The sequence below is a fragment of the Mus pahari genome, chromosome 4, assembly GCF_900095145.1.
Source record: "Mus pahari chromosome 4, PAHARI_EIJ_v1.1, whole genome shotgun sequence".
NCBI classification, from domain to species: domain Eukaryota; kingdom Metazoa; phylum Chordata; class Mammalia; order Rodentia; family Muridae; genus Mus; species Mus pahari.
Genome location: NC_034593.1, coordinates 80,972,006 through 80,990,042, shown reverse-complemented (window position 1 = coordinate 80,990,042; position 18,037 = coordinate 80,972,006). Strand labels below are relative to the sequence as shown.

Sequence of the window (18,037 nt, the reverse complement as noted above, 5' to 3'; positions counted from 1 at the left end):
AAGATTTTATTTATTTATTATATGTAAGTACACTGTAGCTGTCTTCAGACTCTCCTGAAAGAGGGCGCCAGATCTCCTTACGGATGGTTGTGAGCCACCATGTGGTTGCTGGGATTTGAACTCAAGACCTTTGGAAGAGCAGACAGGTGCTCTTACCTGCTGAGCCATCTCACCAGCCCGATTTTTTTTTTGATTTATTTATTATATGTAAGTACACTGTAGCTGTCTTCAGATACACCAGAAGAGGACATCAGATCTTATTATGTAGGACCCCCTCGTGAGGAACTCCCTCGGGTCCTCAGGTCACGGGTGTCAGGGCGTCCCAGAGAAACACGACAGAGAAGCCTTCTTGATGTAAACACACGAGGTACTTTAATGGCAGAGCTCTGGGTGAACTCGTATCTCACGCAGGAGACAGAGGAAGTCGACAACCAGGCCCAAAAGCTTGGGGTCTTTATAGGGTAAGGGTCTGAGGGTGGGGAGAATTGGCGCGGTTACATGCGATTGGTTCATTTAAACATAGCAAATTAGCAGAAGAGTACGTGCAGACCAAAACGTTTAGAAATTTTTAAGGGCCTGAGGTTTACCAGGGGCAGCAGGACACCTGGTTGATGTATGACTCTTATCGGGGGGCAGTAAACTAGGGGAGATGTCTTCCTGCCAGATGGCTGTGGAGTCAGTCAGCCCTGATAGCTCTAGGGGAGGCGCCTTCCTGCCAAATGGCTAAAGTTGGCCCTGATAGCTCAGTTCCTGCATTCTTTTCCTTATCTTTATGGCCGGGCTTGTATTTCACAGTGTTCAGCCCTGAGTCGTACTTTTTTTTTGAAACTTACTCTTTTAATTTTACATTTCCAAACTTTGAATCTATATAATTTTTCCTTTCATTTACAGATGGTTGTGAGCCACCATGTGGTTGCTGGGATTTGAACTCAGTACCTCCAGAAGAACAATGAGTGCTCTTAACCACTGAGCCATCTCTCCAGCCCAGGAAGTGGATCTTTGTGAGTTTGAAGTCAGTCCGGTCTACACAGAGAAAGCCTGTCTCAAAAAGAAACAAAAAACTCTACAAATAGGGATGAGAAGAGGGTAATCAGCCAGGTTCCAAGGTCCTAATAAAGACTTTTTACAAGCCGGGCGTGGTGGCTCACNCCTTTAATCCCAGCACTNGGGAGGCAGAGGCAGGCNGATTTCTGAGTTCGAGGCCAGCCTGGTCTACAAAGTGAGTTCCAGGACAGCCAGGGCTATACAGAGACACCCTGTCTCAAAAAACCAAAAACAAACAAAAAGACTTTTTACAGTTGTCTTTAGCTTGGGGATGGGAAATAAAAGAATACAAACACTGTTGCCAATCTAAGCTGCTATTTGCAAACCAAAAACCCCACCAAAGTGGAGCATAAACTTGTCCAGAAGGTAGTCTAGAGGTACGGAGCGATTACGGCCACTGGCCACGCCCCCAAGGGCGGAGCACTCACGTAACTTAAGGGATCTTTGCCAAACTCCGCGGGGATTCGCCCGCGATTCCTGCGCTAGCCCGAAGGACCACGTTGCCACGCCCCTAGTTGCGCGCGCACTGACGCAAGCCCGTCGGCGCCATTTTAGCCGGTCACGCCGCACTGGTGGGCCCGGCGGCCATTTTGTTTTGGACGCCAAGCGGGAGTTGGCGGCGCCGGCTGTGGTGGCCCAGGCGAAAGGCAGGCAAGGGCAGGCTTGACGAGCGGGAGGATCGGTCAGCCAGATACTCTTCCCACAACGAGGGAGCCTCGCATCCTACCGTTTAAGCATCTAAGCCAACCGCCCAGCTAGCTAACCCGAGCGGCCCGCCGTCAGCTCAGGTTCGGCCGGCCTCCGGGCCGCCCGCCGCAGCCGTGGTGGCAACCCCGGGAGGAGCGCTGGCGTCCATCTCCTTCGGTGAGTTTCTGTGGAGGGAGCAGCGGAGGAGCGGGCCCGGCGGCGTGGGTGGCAGGTGTGGACCGGGCTGAGGGGCGCGGAGGCCGGGGAGGGGGCGGAGCCGGGAGGCGGAGGCTAAGCCGGAACCGCGGCCGGCGAGCGGGCCGGTAGCCGTGCGGGTGCCGCGGGTGCCGGTGCTGGTCTGGCCTGGCCTCAAATGCAGTGTCTTGCTTACCTAGATAAGCGCCCTCCATCGGAGCCAAAGCCTCGCCCCAGAATAGCGTTTGATGGGGATAACAACGGAAATAGGCGCCTGACCGAAGTGGGGGTCCTGAGAGGCTTTGAGGTGGAGGTTAAACGAGTACAGGAATTAGCGGCGGCGCCGGGCGTGGTGGTGGCGCACACCTTTAATCCCAGCACTTGGGAGGCAGAGGCAGGCAGATTTTTGAGTTCGAGGCCAGCCTGGTCTACAGAGTGAGTTCCAAGACAACCAGGGCTACACAGAGAAACCCTGTCTCGAAAAACCCAAAAAAAAAAAAAAAAAAAAAGGAATTAGCGGCGGCTCTGGGTGTTCGATTTTGTTTGTTTTGGGTTGGTTTGTTTTTTGTTGTTGTTTTTTTGTTTTTTTGCGGCACCGAAGTTGAACCCAAAATCGTGCTTTGGCTAGACTAGTGCCCCGAGTTAACATCCCCAGCTTTAAAAAAAATAATAATAATTTTAGGGTCTGTCAAATCGCCCAGGCTCGCCTTGAGCTTGTGACCCTCTTGCCTCAGCCCCTCCCCAGTATGTGCCACAATTAACTGCCACTACAACTCATTGTGGCGTGCCCTTAACAGAGCTCTCGGGTTCAATACCCATTTAGAAACCTCTTCTGCCTTTCCTCTGCCATGTCTAACTAGAGCTCCACTTGCATTTGGAGTTGAGACTCGATTTTGAAACTAGGCTTTTCTTATTTTGGGTGTATGAGACGGGGTCCCACAGTGTGACAATGTAACCCGCCACAGCCTCAGACTGTTGCAGCTCCTCCATTTCTCTAGATCCGTGGCCCTCAACTTCCTATAGACATGTAAGATGTACGTGGGTAGCAGCACCCCTAGTCCCAGTTGCGGTACCCCATCCTCATGGCCAGATCGTAGTTTAATTGGTCTGGATCCAGGCATCAAGAATTTAGTTTGGGGCTGGCGAGATAGCTCAGCGGGTAAGAGCACTGACTGCTCTTCTGAAGGTCCAGAGTTCAAATCCCAGCAACCACATGGTGGCTCACAACCATCCATAATGAGATCCGACGCCCTCTTCTGGTGCGTCTGAAGTCAGCTACAGCGAGCGGAGCAAGCAGAGGCCCTAAAATTCAATTCCCAATAATCATATGAAAGCTCACAACTATCTGTACAGCTACAATGTACTCACATACATTAAATAAATAAATAAATAAATAAATAAATAAATAAATAAATAAATAAATAAATAAATAGAATTTAGCTTGGTTTGGGAGGGTCTTTCTTTTTCTTTTTTTTTTTAAACATTCCTCAGCTAAGTCACATACAGTCCAGGCTGAGAAGAACTATTGAAAGCCAAACTCCTAGGCTTTGGCTACATCTCATTCTGCCATTTTGGAGACTTTGGCAGATTTCTCCATCCTGGAGCTTTGAAATTTTGATAACTATTATATAAACTTAAGCCCCTACCCCACAGGATTTCTCTTAGGTAGCAGTGGCTCCCCTGGAACTTGCTATGTAGACCTGGCTAGCCTCAAACTCAAAGAGAGCCCCCTACCTCTGCTTCAGGAGTGCTGTGACTAACAGGGTACACCACCTGGCAAACTTAAGTTCTCATGATATCATCTTCAGCAGTTAGAAATATATGCCTTTCATAGTTTTATGCCTTGCTTCTTGTGAAAATGCAAACTTCGGGCTGGTGAGATGGCTCAGCAGGTAAGAGCACCTGTCTGCTCTTCCAAAGGTCCTGAGTTCAAATCCCAGCAACCACATGGTGGCTCACAACCATCCATAACAAGATCTGACTCCCTCTTCTGGAGTGTCTGAAGACAGCTACAGTGTATTTACATATAATAAATAAATAAATCTTTTAAAAGAAAAAAAAGAAAATGCAAACTTCATTATTTTGATTGACTCATGCATATTGTCCTTTGTAGATTCTCGGGATTTGAAGATGGCTGCACAGTCAGCGCCGAAAGTTGTGCTAAAAAGCACCACCAAGATGTCTCTAAATGAGCGGTGAGGCAGCCAACAGCAACTTCAGCTCCTTCCTAAGAAAACATTACTTAAATTGGCCCTGGGGTCCAATACAAAAAAAGCCAGTTGTAAGCTAAATGACAGAAGGCTACAGACCTCTGTTCTTAATTGCATCTAATGTGGTACAAAACAAATTGGGCAGTTGTTTCAAAACCCCTTATCAGTAGATTTTTATATTAAGCTATCCGAAATATTTACCTGGTGGGATATATTTTTTAAAAGACTCCTCACACCCTCCCTTCAATTTTTTTTCTAACATTGATACAGGGGTGGTGCAGCATGATGGTATGGTATATCCTGGCTGCAAGAGGCTTGCTGCCTAGTCCAAGGCCAGCAGTGATGTTGTGTCTGGCCTGTAAGAGGCAGGTAGCAAGCCGAGACTATGTCCAAAGGCCCCTGATGTCATTCTTGGGCCTTGTAAGAGGCACTTGCTTTGCTCCATTTCACTTTCTTCCCATTCTGCTTTTTAGTTTGCTTTGTTTTGAAATCTTTCATCGGCTGTGTGTTTACTTCCATTAAACTTAACCATAACAGGAATGGTAGAATGTCCTCTTAGCCTCGTAAGCAACTTACCTAATTTAACTTTCTCAGAAGTCCTGAGTCAGAAAGAGTGGTTATTTGTATTTAAAGGCAGTTTTGTTTCTGAGAATTTCATTTATTTGGTGTCTTTCACCATTTTATTATGTTGTTGCTAGAACTCCCAAGGCATTTAATGCCTGTGTTTGCTTCAAAAGCACATGTGCTTCTCTGTTCATCTTGTAAGATGTGATACATTAATTTCCTGTATTCATGTGTTACTGAGTAGCGTGTTAGAATGTAATAAACTCCCATAACTCTGTTGTTTCAGTGGACTGTGAAGGCGCTCTGGTCCTTCCTCCTGTTTGTCCTTTGAATGAACTTTCACTCTCCAGAGGTGTAGGCATTTCTGTTTGTCTTTGTAACTGCATCTCTGTTTCTTGTCATCATATTTGCTTACTGCGTGTATTTCATACTTTCCACTTCTCTTAAGAGCTGTTACCTGAGCCCTTGTTATCGCTTCTAATTGTGCTGCACTTGGCTGCGTTTCTGAGTTTCTGGTTCTTGCAAGTTTGCGGAAACAGAGGAGTCTTTAACCCACATCAGCCTTGATCCAAATGTGCCACTTTAAAGTTCGTGGGATCTGGAGCTCCTGGTCTAGCAAGCCATGAGAATGCCAATAAGTGTTTTATAATAAAGCTTTATTTAAACACCCGTTTTGTTCGACCTTGAAGCTTTACTAATATGCTGAAGAACAAACAGCCGATGCCAGTGAATATTCGGGCTTCGATGCAGCAGCAGCAGCAGCTAGCCAGTGCCAGAAACAGAAGACTGGCCCAGCAGATGGAGAATAGACCCTCTGTCCAGGCAGCATTAAAACTGAAGCAGGTGAGAGAATGAGTCCTGCCATCTGCATCAGGCAGCCCACCAAGGCTGTCAGTATAATGGATGTACAAGTACAAGATGGCTCAGGGCAAAAGCTGAAACTGATCTGAACAGATGTTCAAAGAATTTCAGTTTGGACAGGTACCAACTAAATAACTTAATAACTTTTTCTTTTAGGGAGTTTGACACCTCTGTAGCCTGCGTTATCAGTGAAGATTAATTGATTAGTATTTTCTAATTTAAGAGTAATTTCATTTATTTATTCATTCATTTATTTTCATCTTTTTATCTTTTGTTTGGTCTAAGAGTGTTGTTCAATGGTAGAGCACTTACCTAGCAAGCACAAGGTCCCAGGTTCACTTAACACTTAACCAAAAAACAAGAAAGAAGTTCTGTTGTAGTTAGCTTTGCTGTGTGTACAAATGATTTACAAACTAGTTTAATCTTATTCTTTTGGATAAGATTTTTTTTTTTTTAACATTTATTTATTTATTATATGTAAGTACACTGTAGCTGTCTTCAGACACTCCAGAAGAGGGCGTCAGATCTTGTTATGGATGGTTATGAGCCACCATGTGGTTGCTGGGATTTGAACTCCGGACCTTTGGAAGAGCAGTCGGGTGCTCTTACCCACTGAGCCATCTCACCAGCCCCTTGGATAAGATTCTAATTGGCCTTAGTCTGAGGTTTTCAGTACTATAAAAACAGCACCTAGGTTCTTTAGCATAGTAGAACAGGCATATAGGATAATCGGGTGTCAGTTCTCTTTCACATTTCCAAAATAGGTAATCCTGTTCAGGCTTGAAATAAAACCTGCTCTTTATCATTTGTAGACTTTATATGCAAGTCCGGAAAGTGGCTGTGGAAGGATATGTCCAAGCTGTGGCTGGGCGTCCAGAGGGCGGTGCCATGCAACTGTAAGGATTTTAACTGGTAGCACTGCATGGCTGTGCATAGAGTCAGCACTTATAACACTCCGAACCATTGGGCTCACTGACTGAAAATAAGCAAGGCTTTCTGCTTTTTTCCCTTTTAGCCTTGAAGTAGTTAAGAGTTTGGTTTGGTTTGGTTTTTTCCTGACTCAGGAGAACAACAAGCTGTAGGCCCACATTTGAGTCATAAAGTCTCCATTTGCACTGTGACAGAGGCCCTTTCAACAGGCTAACTTCTAGATTTCCACCAGCTTCTATTTGGTGGGATGCTCTCAATTTTTTTTCAGTAGTCATTTGTCCTGTCAAAAGGGCTTCCGAGTGTGGCTAGTACAATTGAGGATCTAAATTTTGTTTTGGATTTTGTTTTTTTGTTAGGTTTTCCCTTATGTTAAGGCCAAACAAAGGACATTCAGTTGTAATCTTAGCAAATAGGGGCATTATGAGCTCAAGGCCAACACAAATTTTGTTTAGTTTTTCATTATTGTTGTTTAGTGTGGTTTTGAGACTTAATGTAACTACAATTGGCCTAGAACTCTATATGCAGACCAAAGTGTCTTCAAACTCAGAAATATACCTGCTTTTATCTCCAGGGTACTGGGATTAAAGGTGGGAGCTACCATACCAGAACCAAAAACTACTTTTTTTTTTTTTTTTTTTTTAAAGTAGCCATATATGATTAGTGGCTACTTTGTTATACACACAGCTTTAGAGTAAAAACTGAGTCATACTGTCAGTATGTGTAAGTGTCCAGGATGGGTAGCAACTCAGAATGAAGATGAACTCTACAATACTATACAGTTCTTCCCTAAAGCAACGGACTCAGGAAAATGAGTATAGTCAGTAATTGAGCGTGAGAATGCAGTTTGACTTCATAATTGTGTGCTGGGGTCTGGAGGCACAGTTCAGTGGTAAAGTATTTACCTACCATAGGCATGAGTTTCATGCCCAGCACCACAAAAAAAAAATTATTGTGCTAATTTGGGGAGTAACAAAACAAGCCTTTAGGGTTGGTTGTACCTACCTGTATTAGATGTCTAATATTAAGATCCTTTCTCCTCAAATTGGAAGCAGTTTAAAGTTTTGTGCTGGAGAATTGATAATGCCACAACATCCTTTTCAGAGCTCTTAGAATGTGATGGAAGTTGATTGTGTGCAAGAACAGAATTACTGGGGCCTTGGTTGTATTTGAGGCTGTATTGTCTCCTTCTAAAGAAATCTAATTCTCTGAGATGTCATCTTCAGGATCTTTTGGAGAAACTATTGAAAATTGTTATCTTTAGTATGTCTTTGTTCTTTGTGTGGTGGCCCTTTGTGGTTAACAGGTTGCTTTCATTTTAACATGAATTTGGCTGGCTTTCTATGAAGATAAAATTGAATTGTATGTTTAAGAAGACCATTGTACTGGCTTAAGGAAACTGTTGGCAAGGGGAGATGTGGAATTTAAGGAATTTTTAAGAAATGTAAGGAAAGGAATGTTGACTTTTTTGTGTTTATTTGCATCTTAAGGTTTAAAAAAAAGGACCGTCTGGAGATAGATACTCAAAGGAAAGCTTCAACACACTGGCCTCTTTAACTGAGAAGTCAATCTTGTCCTTTGAGTCTCAAGAATTCAAGTGAACTTATAATTTAAGTTTCCCCAGAATGTGATGCACTTCCTATGGTGTGTGAGTAAGCCTTTGCAAACAGTGTAGTCCATAGGCAGATATGGATGAAGTCACATCATTGTTAACCTGTGGCTCAGAAGCAGCGAGTTTGCAGCTACTGCTGTATTATTTGAATAGCCAAATGAGTAAGGTTATCTGTGCTGGCTCCACTGTTGTAGACCATATTAAAGCTTCTTGGAGCCTTTATTCTGGGTCAGGATTCTGCTTTTATCCAGTTCTGGGGAAAAGTCTTTCATTTGGGATCCTTACGTTACCCACAACAGGTTTATACCTTCCACCCCAAGTGTCTGACTTGCCTCTTTTTGTCCTGTACTTTAAATTGCCAAATCCCTTGGAATTGCTTTGTTGATCTCAATCCTCTAACACCTTTTCTTTCAGAAGAGCTTAAAGCAGCGCCTGGGTAAGAGTAACATCCAGGCACGGCTAGGCCGACCCATAGGTGCCCTGGCCAGGGGAGCAATTGGAGGAAGAGGCCTACCCATAATCCAGAGAGGCTTGCCCCGAGGAGGACTACGTGGGGGACGTGCTACCAGAACCCTGCTTAGGGGTGGGATGTCACTCCGAGGTCAGTGTGTCTGTGTAGCTGATAGTGGCTGGGCTCTGTCCTCCTCCCCTTTTTCTTGGACTGCTTACCAACACATTTGTTTAGCATTTTTAATCCTGAATTTGTATTAATATAATTAATAACTTTGAAATCATATTTTTATAACTGCTGCATGTGTTTTACCAATATCATTTCTTTTCTAATAATGTACAATGGTGAGAGGCTATGACCTGCATAACAACAGGTAATTCATGTCATCTCCATTCCATTTTAAAACACCTGCTGCTGCTTGAATGAAAGCATATTCAAGTTCTAGAAATATGTCTAAGAAATGTATGGTTAGCATGTGCGAGGCCCTGGGTTGAATATCCTCAATACCAAGAGAGAAAATATGAGTCTTTTGGCCTGTGTCATGACTAACCGTCTGTCTTCTTGAAGTGAAAAACTATTAATCTGACAGGGGAAAGAGGGGACAGTTTGATCCATAGTGCCTATGTATCTGTATCATACATACCCTTTGGACACTGTTCCCTTTATAAAATTCTTGCCCCCTTAAAAAATGTATTGAAAGCAAGAATCATAGCATTTACTTTCAAATCTACCATAATGCTAGGCATCTGATTGTTGATTTATTAAACGTATGAACTTACTTAAGTCCTAGCTTTTTCCAAAGATAGCTTGTCAGAATTACTAAACTGAATAAAGAGCTGTTTAACCTGTTCACACACGCACTGTGCAGTTTGTCCCACCTAGACTAAAAATTAACTAATTATTCCTATTTAACCCTCACCGCCTTCCTTTGGTTACAATCTACATTGTTTCTCTTGGATTTACCTGCATATACATTGTATGCCTCCTCTCCAAGGTCAAAACCTGCTCCGAGGTGGACGAGCCGTAGCTCCCCGAATGGGCTTAAGAAGAGGTGGTGTTCGAGGTCGTGGAGGTCCTGGGAGAGGGGGCCTAGGGCGTGGAGCTATGGGTCGTGGCGGAATCGGTGGTAGAGGTTAGTCAGCTACCAACTTCAGAGAATAGCTCCCTTACTTTCCTCCCTTCAAAACTCAGAGCCACCTTTCTGCACAGCTTCAGGTCATAGGCAGGCTTGTTTGTGTGTCTTGTTTGTTTTTTGAAACTGGCTTATTTTCTAAATTCACACAGTGATAAGCAGAGATCTGTTAGGATTAACAGATACATTTTCTAGAGCCACATTTTTGGTATTCTTCTTCGGGCTCTTAGACATTTAAGTTGTTGTATTAAAATGATGCAGTGATTAGTTTGGGATTTTCGCCTTTTTCTGTATCTGCCTGTTGCTGCCACCATCACCACCATTACACACCCATCCCATAGCCCAAAGCCAGTTTAACTTTAGTAAGAGAAGTGGAATGGAAATGAAGTACAGTGTTCAGCTCTTACCTAGCTAGCATTTGTGAGATCCTGGGTTCAGTCTCACACCATAGAAACAAAAATAAGAGGGAGATACAGGAAAGTGAGGTAAGGATAAAGCAGAATGGTCAGAAGCAGAGGATGTAGCTCAGTGGTACAGCACATGCTTAGCATGCATGAGACTAGATTCAGTCCAGCAGCACTATTAGGTGGTGGGATGAGACCTGGCACCTGTTGTTGGCTTTAAAATCAAGTAAATTTAACGTAGGATTTGTGTCTGAGGAACCACAGACAGTTTTCCTGATCAAGGTTAAAAGTAAGATGGGTTACAACCAGTTAGTCAGCTAACTGTTAGTAATCTTACTTTTGATGCCTTGATTCTTGTCCTGTGACCTCATGGACCAGATTAGAAAAGAGTTTAATGATGGTGGTGTTAGTACCTAATTTCATGGGAGCTTTCTGGCTTAGAACTGAGTAGGCAACTCCCAACACATGCTGATAGCATGAAGCATCTTACTCTAGTCATGATAGCGTGAAGCATTTTCTCTAGTCAGCACTGAGGGTTCGTTCTTGGTTCGTTCTAAAATGTGGGGCAGATATTCATGATCCACAGTCTTGAAGGTGCTGAAGAATAACTTAAGAAATGATATTTGATAACAAAGGTTTATTTTCCCTGCTATTATGGCACTTATCAAATGAAGTACAAGGTTGAATTTCAAGATAAGGTTTCCAGATTATATTGACATCGTTTCTGAGAGAGACTTCACAGGTTAGAAAAAACCAAATAAAGTCAATTTTGAGAAAGTTACGTATTTGATTAGTGAATTGAAATGACTTCTCAGATAATAGTTGTCTTAAGGTGACCAGTCAGAGAAGAGCTAAGTTTTTTCAGTCTTTGGATACATGGGATCACTTCATTAAACTTAATAACTTATAAAGCAAATGTGCTAACAGTCCAGAAAGGTCTCAGTTAAAAGCATAATATGAATACTCTTTTTTGTGTGTGTGCCCTTTTACTGCCTCCTAACTATATGTAACGTGTTTTAAATTATGAATTTGTAGTAAGTCCCAAACTTTAGATAATTCTTTGGTTTCTGGGGAGGTTAATGTTGTTTAATATTTTTCAGCTTATATTATACACTTGTAATCCCAGCAACTGGGAGGGTCTCGTTTTGTTTTTGAGACTGGGTCTCCTGTAGCCCTGACTGGCCTTGAACTTCTGATCCTTCTGTTTTTGCCTCCCAGATACTAAGATTACAGGTATGCATTTGTGGGGCTAAGGATTGAACCCAGAGCTTCGTGCATAATAGACAAGCACCCTACCAACTGAGCTATACTCTAGCCCGGGAGTGCAAGTCTAAGGCTAGCTGGTCTGCATGGCATGACCCTGTCTCAAAGTGGGAGGGGCAGGATTTTTTTTCTTATAGTAGCATTTAGAGATGAATACTTAAGAGGACTCACTGTGTGTGCTTTTCATGTGCTGCTTTCCACCCAGTGTGTTTCTTATTTTTTCAGATCTCTCCTCTTTGCCCTGTCTTTGAGCTTGTCTCACATAGGCCCACAACTATAAAGGGGCATTTTTTCTAGGACCCATCAAACTAATGTATAACTGTCTTTTTCTTCTCTCTCTTTCTCTCTTTTGGCCAGGTCGGGGTATGATAGGTCGGGGAAGAGGGGGCTTTGGAGGCAGAGGCCGAGGTCGTGGCCGAGGGAGAGGTGCCCTCACTCGCCCTGTATTGACCAAGGAGCAGCTGGACAACCAATTGGATGCATACATGTCGAAAACTAAAGGACACCTGGATGCTGAATTGGATGCCTACATGGCACAGACAGATCCTGAAACCAATGATTGAAGCCTGCCTGCCTGCCCGCCCGCCTGTTAGACTCTTGTTAAAGTCACCACATCTATAAAACAACCTTGAGAAAACATGAGAAGAAACCTGATGGATGCTGGAAGGACCTGTCACAATAGGCGATGGACTTACCTGACGCCAGTTGGTGCAGTTAGTCTGTTCCGTCTACTTTTTGATACTGTGTTATATGAAACCCTATTTTCCTTTAAATTTGGTTGTGTTTGTTTTGTTGTTTATCCAGTCACCCAGACATCTATTTGAACAGGAATGCGTTGGCCTTGTGAGTAGAACAATTTTCCAGCCTCTGCCTGTCATATACTCCTGACATTTTTAAATATTTCCTCTGTTGATTTTTATGATCCCAGAAGGAGCCAGAGTTTTCACAATTGGGCGGTCTTTGGGATAGAGTTCTACATCTTTCTTTAAAAGCTTCTTGTTAATAGCTGGAGCTAAAGGTGTGTTTGCCACGTTGATAGTGAAGGTAGTAAATTGGAAATGTAGGTATTCCTACTGGGCCACAGAATGGGTGACACATGGTACCAACTTGGATTTGGTCAAAGTTGATGTTGCCTACATTGAAACCACATAGATGGAAGCTGACAAGCTAAGTAGGAATTTCCACTCTAAGAAAAGATTTTTAAGCTCTCCTTTTGACTTTCTGTCATGCCCAAGAGGCTTCTGCACCTCTCATATAGAAGAAGCAGCCGTTGGTGTAGCACAAGTGGCAGAAGAGACAAGAGTGGGAAACTGGTGACACACTGACTGCTGGGAAGGGCTCATGTGCTACTCATGCTGAAGTGCAGTTACCTGCGTTCATCCAGAAGCAGTCTTTTTGGTCTAATCCACTTAACTGGCTTTATTTGACCCTCTTGAAGGTTTAAGTTCAACCATATTTTGTCAGCTGTTCAGTTTCAGTGGAATCTTGTATTTCTGGTTCATTATAACAAATTGTTCTCTCAAAATTTAACCCAGGCTTTCTGTTTATTGGGGGGGGGGGGATCTTAAAATGCTATATAACCATTTTTGTGGTGTGTTAATATGTCTTTTTTTTTGAGACAGGGCTACACCAGCCCTGTCTCAAAAAAAAGAAAGAAAAGAAAAGATATTAGGGATGGAGGAAATGTTGCTTTGTGGTAGAAAAAAACTTGTGTTCTCCTTTAACTAAGCCCTTAGGAAGAATTACCTGCCTAGAAAGTACTAGTAGACTGAACCATGGCTGTTTAGGAGAAAAGATCTCAGCCCTCTTACTGTGCTGTGCATTAAGAGCCAGAAAGGAAATACTGAACAAGATCACCTGACTTTGAACCCTTACTTGATTGAGGTAGGGAATCTCTGGGACTCAAGGAAGATGGACTCTGGGGTATAGGAAGCTGGTGATTAAGGGTGGATCTCAGCAAAAGAAAGTGATGACTCTAGTCTAGACCCTCTTTCTACCTACTGTCATTCCTATTTTGTAAAAAAGTTCATCAGTTCCCCTACCAGCCATAGGCCCTTGAGCTTCAGATCCACCTACTGTATACAGTTCTCGGGGTTTCCACCTTTGCTGTCCTCATTTCCTGGTAATGCCTCAGGTGGACCAGAGAGCAAACCTGACTCCTCCCCAGCCTTTGAAACCTTGGTTACCATCTTCTGAGGACTTGCCTTCCAGAACCAGCCAAGGTCTTATGGTGTCACAGAAGTGCATTGGGAGATCAGAAAAGATGTGACCAGCTAGAGCTGAAGCTCTGGAAAGTTTAAAGATAGGTGAGAAGAGTCAGGACAAGGGCAAAAATTGTTTGTAATCCTAGCACTGTGGAGATTACATACAAGTCTGAGGCTAGCCTGGGTTATGTGTCAAATTGCAAGCAAAGGCAGTAAATATGTGGGTACCATATAGACAGAGAAATTATGTTAAGTGGAGCTCTTATGTGTGTGAGAGAAGGAGAAAGAGATTTGTATGTAGAAGTGTTTCATCTGCATATGTTTGTCACCATGTATGCCTCTGCCCTCTGGTCAGAGAAAGCTACTAAATCTTCCAAAACTGGAGTTGCAGATGGGTGTTAGCCACACTTAACTGCTAAAGCAGCTCCCCTCCCCCATTCACATTTTTTGAGAAAGCACATGGGATGATTTTCACAGTCCTGGTGGGAGATAGGACTACAGAGTCAAAGCCCTAGCTACCCAGTCACTATGGTAAGAGCCCCAAGACACCTTCTACCCTTATGTATCTTGGGGTTTTTAGTACTAATGTTTTCCCAGCAACCATGCAGCATTCAGAGTGACTCTTAAAGTTTAAGGTAGGCCTAAGAAGACAAGGGTCCCTAAATGCCTGGAACCTGGAGAGGAGCACATCTCACCTCCTCTGTACCTCCTCTCACCTTCCCCAGCTTCAGCCTCAGGTTGTGCTCCAGCCTCATTTTCATTTCCGGAAATAACCTCACGTGCAGGTATCATCTTCATGAGAGTACTACTCTATGAACTCTGACCCCATACTTCCTCTCCATACCCAGTGCTTTTGTGTTAACCAGGAATCCACATCCAGATATATAATGTTCTGCCTCCTGTTTTGTGTTTGAAGACTGCTAAGGCTACGCTGACCACAAACTCAAGAGTCCTGCCTTGCCCTCCTGAATGTTGGGATTTCAGGCACATGCTACCATGTCCATCTTGTTTCTACAATTCTTTTGCTTGGTATGCTAATGGAGTGTGAGCCTGTTGCCACCTGGCTGCTCTCTGCTCACAAAGATGGCAGAGAGGGTAGGGATAGAGCTGGAGGTTCCCAGTCTTTGGTTGGCTCCAGTCTCCTTTCACACCGTGACTAGTGATCCAAGCAAGCATGCTGGGGATCCTGGCTGACCATAGCTCATGGCAAGATAAGGATCAAGCAGGCCAAAAGTAGCTATGGGATCTGTACTGATGGCAGCAATCGCCCAGCAGGCCCCAGAACATAATAGGTTTGTTGCCTTTTTTTTAAGATTTATTTATTTTGGAGAATGGAGAGATGACTCGGCAGTTAAGAGCACTGACTGCTGCTCTTCCAGTGGTCCTGAGTTCAATTCCCAGCAACCACAAGGTGGCTCACAACCATCTGTAATGGGATCCAATACCCTCTTCTGGTGTGTCTGAAGACAGCTACAGTGTACTCCTATACAGAATTATTTATTTTATGTGTAGGAGTATACAGTAGATGTCTTTAGACACACCAGAAGAGGGCATCTGATCCCATTACAAATGATTGTAAGCCTCCATGTGGTTTCTGTGAATTGAACTCAGGACCTCTGGAAGAGTAGCAGTCGGTGCTCTTAACCGCTGAGCCATCTCTCCAACCCCGTGTTTGATGTCTTTTTAAGAGGTTTATTTAATATAAGTTTGCCATGTTTTTAACCATGACAAATATCCATGGGAAGGAGATTCAAAAAAGCTTTCTGAAGTGTGATGAGAAAGAGTTCTCCCAAAATGCTGTGCAGTCTCCTTGATTCACCAGCACATCTCTAAAGCAGTGGTTCTCATCCTTCCTAATGCTGAGACCCTGTAATACAGCTAGTGCTGTGGTAAAACCCCAGCCATAAAATTACCTGTTGCTACTTCATAACTAATTTGCTATTGTTAGGAACTGGTATGTAAAGATCTTTTCTGGCTGGTCTAGATGACTCCTGTGAAAGAGTCCTTTGACACCCCTTCCCCCCCCAGGTCTTGACCCACTAGTTGAGAACCACCTTTTATAAAGGTGTGGGAACAGATGAGGGAAAGACCAGATAATAGAAATGAAAACATAAAAGTCATCTAGAGTCCTCAGTACTGCCAAGGCCAGGATCATATCCTCATGCCTCACCTTTTTGTGATAAGCAGGAATCCTGGAACCACCTGAGATTTCACCCAAACAGATGGCTGCTCTCCGGGAACACTTGTCTGTAAGCAACTAGAGCTACAAGCCACATCACTAGCTGTGCTTAACCTTTTCCAACACATACCCTACAACTTTCCCTCCACAGAAATGCGAGATACTTTAAAGTACCTCCCAGGATATCCCCATCCTTGTCCTTTTGACTTGACAAGAAAACAGAGGTGTCATGCCAATGCCCAGCTTGGGTAACACTAGGTATCATTCTTGTGCACCTTCCACAAGTGTGCATTGTCTCACCCAGGAGGAGTACAGGGTGCAGAGGCACTTGGTGCTACCTGAACCAACATAAGTGTTCTGCAAAGCTTCCTTAAGCATCTACCTTAAGGCAGCCAAGACAGAAGGCAAGTCAACCTAACTACTTTTGGGGGGAGGTGAAGTCCAAGAGGTAACCAAAAGTAAGGCAGGGCTACAGCCATCAAGAGATACACAAAAGCTTGGAAGCACTGGAATCCAACAGCACCAATCTGGTTAAAAATCTAGGCTGAAGGGAGGGTTGACCATGTAAGGACAGCTGGGTCAGCAGGGTAGACTGCACCAACCTGCTTTCAAGGGTTTGTGTGTGCCAGTTGACCTATTACAGACAAAAGCAGCAAAGACCACAACTTATTCACTGTCATGGTGGGCAACATCTCCAGGCAGTCACCCCTGCTATGGAGAGAGGCAATGTATTGAATTTGGGAAGCAAAACAAAAGATTTTCTGTGTAGGGACATTGGAAGGAGTAGGGAAATGTCTAGGCTGAAGGTGCCTTGCTTGGGTAGGTCTGATAAAGGGACTGATTCTTAAATCAGGAAGGAAATGAAATGTGACATTGAAGAACTGAGTACCAAATTGGAGGCTATGAAATCAAAGTCACCCTGACTCCTGCCCCTCTAACACTTAGGACTGTCAGAAAGTGCTGGCATTGTGACAGTCAATGAGCAGTACCTATGAGCACTCTACCTAAGCTTTGTGAATGCTTAGCAGCTACACTGGTGCGATCAGATCATCACTGAATACATCAGATATCCAATCTGAATACAGATGCTACTGTACTGGTATTGAACACCTTGCTCCAGCTCATTGTCTACAAGCACCATGAAGTATTCACAAGTGAAAAGGCTGGTAAACCACAAACGCCCCATGTTGGACCCCCACGGGGAAAACAAAAATCAAAGACAGCCCCACTGAAGAGTGAATTCACAGAGGACCACAGGTGATTTGTCAGGATGTGATCTCGCATTTCCTTGTACAACTCCCTACTAATTGTGTCCTCTTCCTATTCCGTCTTTACTTTAGGTACTCTCTACCCTTTTTGGGTTGGTTTTGTTTGCTTGTTTGTTTTGTGATGGTGGTGGTAGTATTGGTGGTGTTTTTGAGGTTAGATTTCTCTGTACCCTGGCTGTCCTGGGACTCCCTCTGTAGACTAGGTTAGCCTTGATCTGATGGCAGAGATCCACCTGCCTCTGCCAGGGTTTAAAGGTGTGAACCACCATGCCCTGCTCCTTTTCATACTTTTTAAACATTTTGATACAATTCTCTCTAAGAAAACTAAATAGTTCAGGTATTATGGTGCAGGCCCCAAGTGCACCTCTATGAGGTCAAGGCCCACTAGGTCTACAAAGAGAGTTCCAGGACAGCCAGGGGCATACAATGAAACCTTGTCTCAAATGAATGAAAGATCCCTCACAATGCTATATTAACCCTTTTTGTCTACTCAGTAAAAATAGTGCTGTGGCTCTTGAAATGTTTCCTTTGCCATCTGACAGAAAAGGCAGGAAAAACTTTCCTCAGGAGACAGTGCTGCTTTCTGGCTCTGGTGACTTCTCCATGTTTAAGGTTCTGGGATGCAGAACTGGCAGTGTCATCCAGTGTCCAAGCTGATTTATAGCAGCATACTGAGTGGGCCATCGGCCATAAACTGCTTTAGCAAGAGCTCTAGCACAGTCCACAAACAGGATCGCAGCAATTTCTCTGCCATTCAGTGAGCTTGATCAATGCCCTTTTCAACAATATCTGGACCTCAGACTGGTGATACAATAGGACTTTGAATCTCCAGTGGCTGTGCCTACTCTGAATGTCTGCTTTCCCTCTGTGTGCTTGATCTCTCTTGAGTTCCAGGCCAGCCCAAGCTAGCCCAGGCTTCACAGACCCTACCTCAAAAAACAAGACATAATAAATGTGCATAAGACAATTTACGGGCTGGTGAGATGGCTCAGCGGTTAAGAGTACCAACTGCTCTTCCAAAGGTTCTGAGTTCAAA

At 43.9% G+C, this 18,037-nt stretch overlaps 1 protein-coding gene across 5 annotated transcripts; it reads left to right on the top strand.

Moving 5' to 3' along the window:
- Positions 1 to 1,550: 1,550 nt before the first annotated feature.
- Positions 1,551 to 12,120, top strand: Chtop (chromatin target of PRMT1). 5 transcript variants are annotated; one of them, XM_021195722.1, is made up of 6 exons: positions 1,551 to 1,908; positions 4,040 to 4,121; positions 5,390 to 5,543; positions 8,515 to 8,701; positions 9,546 to 9,683; positions 11,708 to 12,120. In XM_021195722.1, exons 2-6 carry the CDS (start codon positions 4,057 to 4,059, stop codon positions 11,911 to 11,913), a joined length of 750 nt encoding a protein of 249 aa, XP_021051381.1. In that variant the 5' UTR covers positions 1,551 to 1,908; positions 4,040 to 4,056; the 3' UTR covers positions 11,914 to 12,120. The 5 variants fall into 5 exon arrangements, with proteins under 5 accessions (XP_021051381.1, XP_029393372.1, XP_021051382.1 ...); XM_021195723.2 differs by having other exon boundaries at positions 1,606 to 1,908; positions 8,518 to 8,701; XM_021195725.2 differs by lacking the exon at positions 9,546 to 9,683 and having other exon boundaries at positions 1,607 to 1,908; positions 8,518 to 8,701; positions 11,708 to 12,007.
- The last annotated feature ends 5,917 nt before the right edge of the window (positions 12,121 to 18,037 follow it).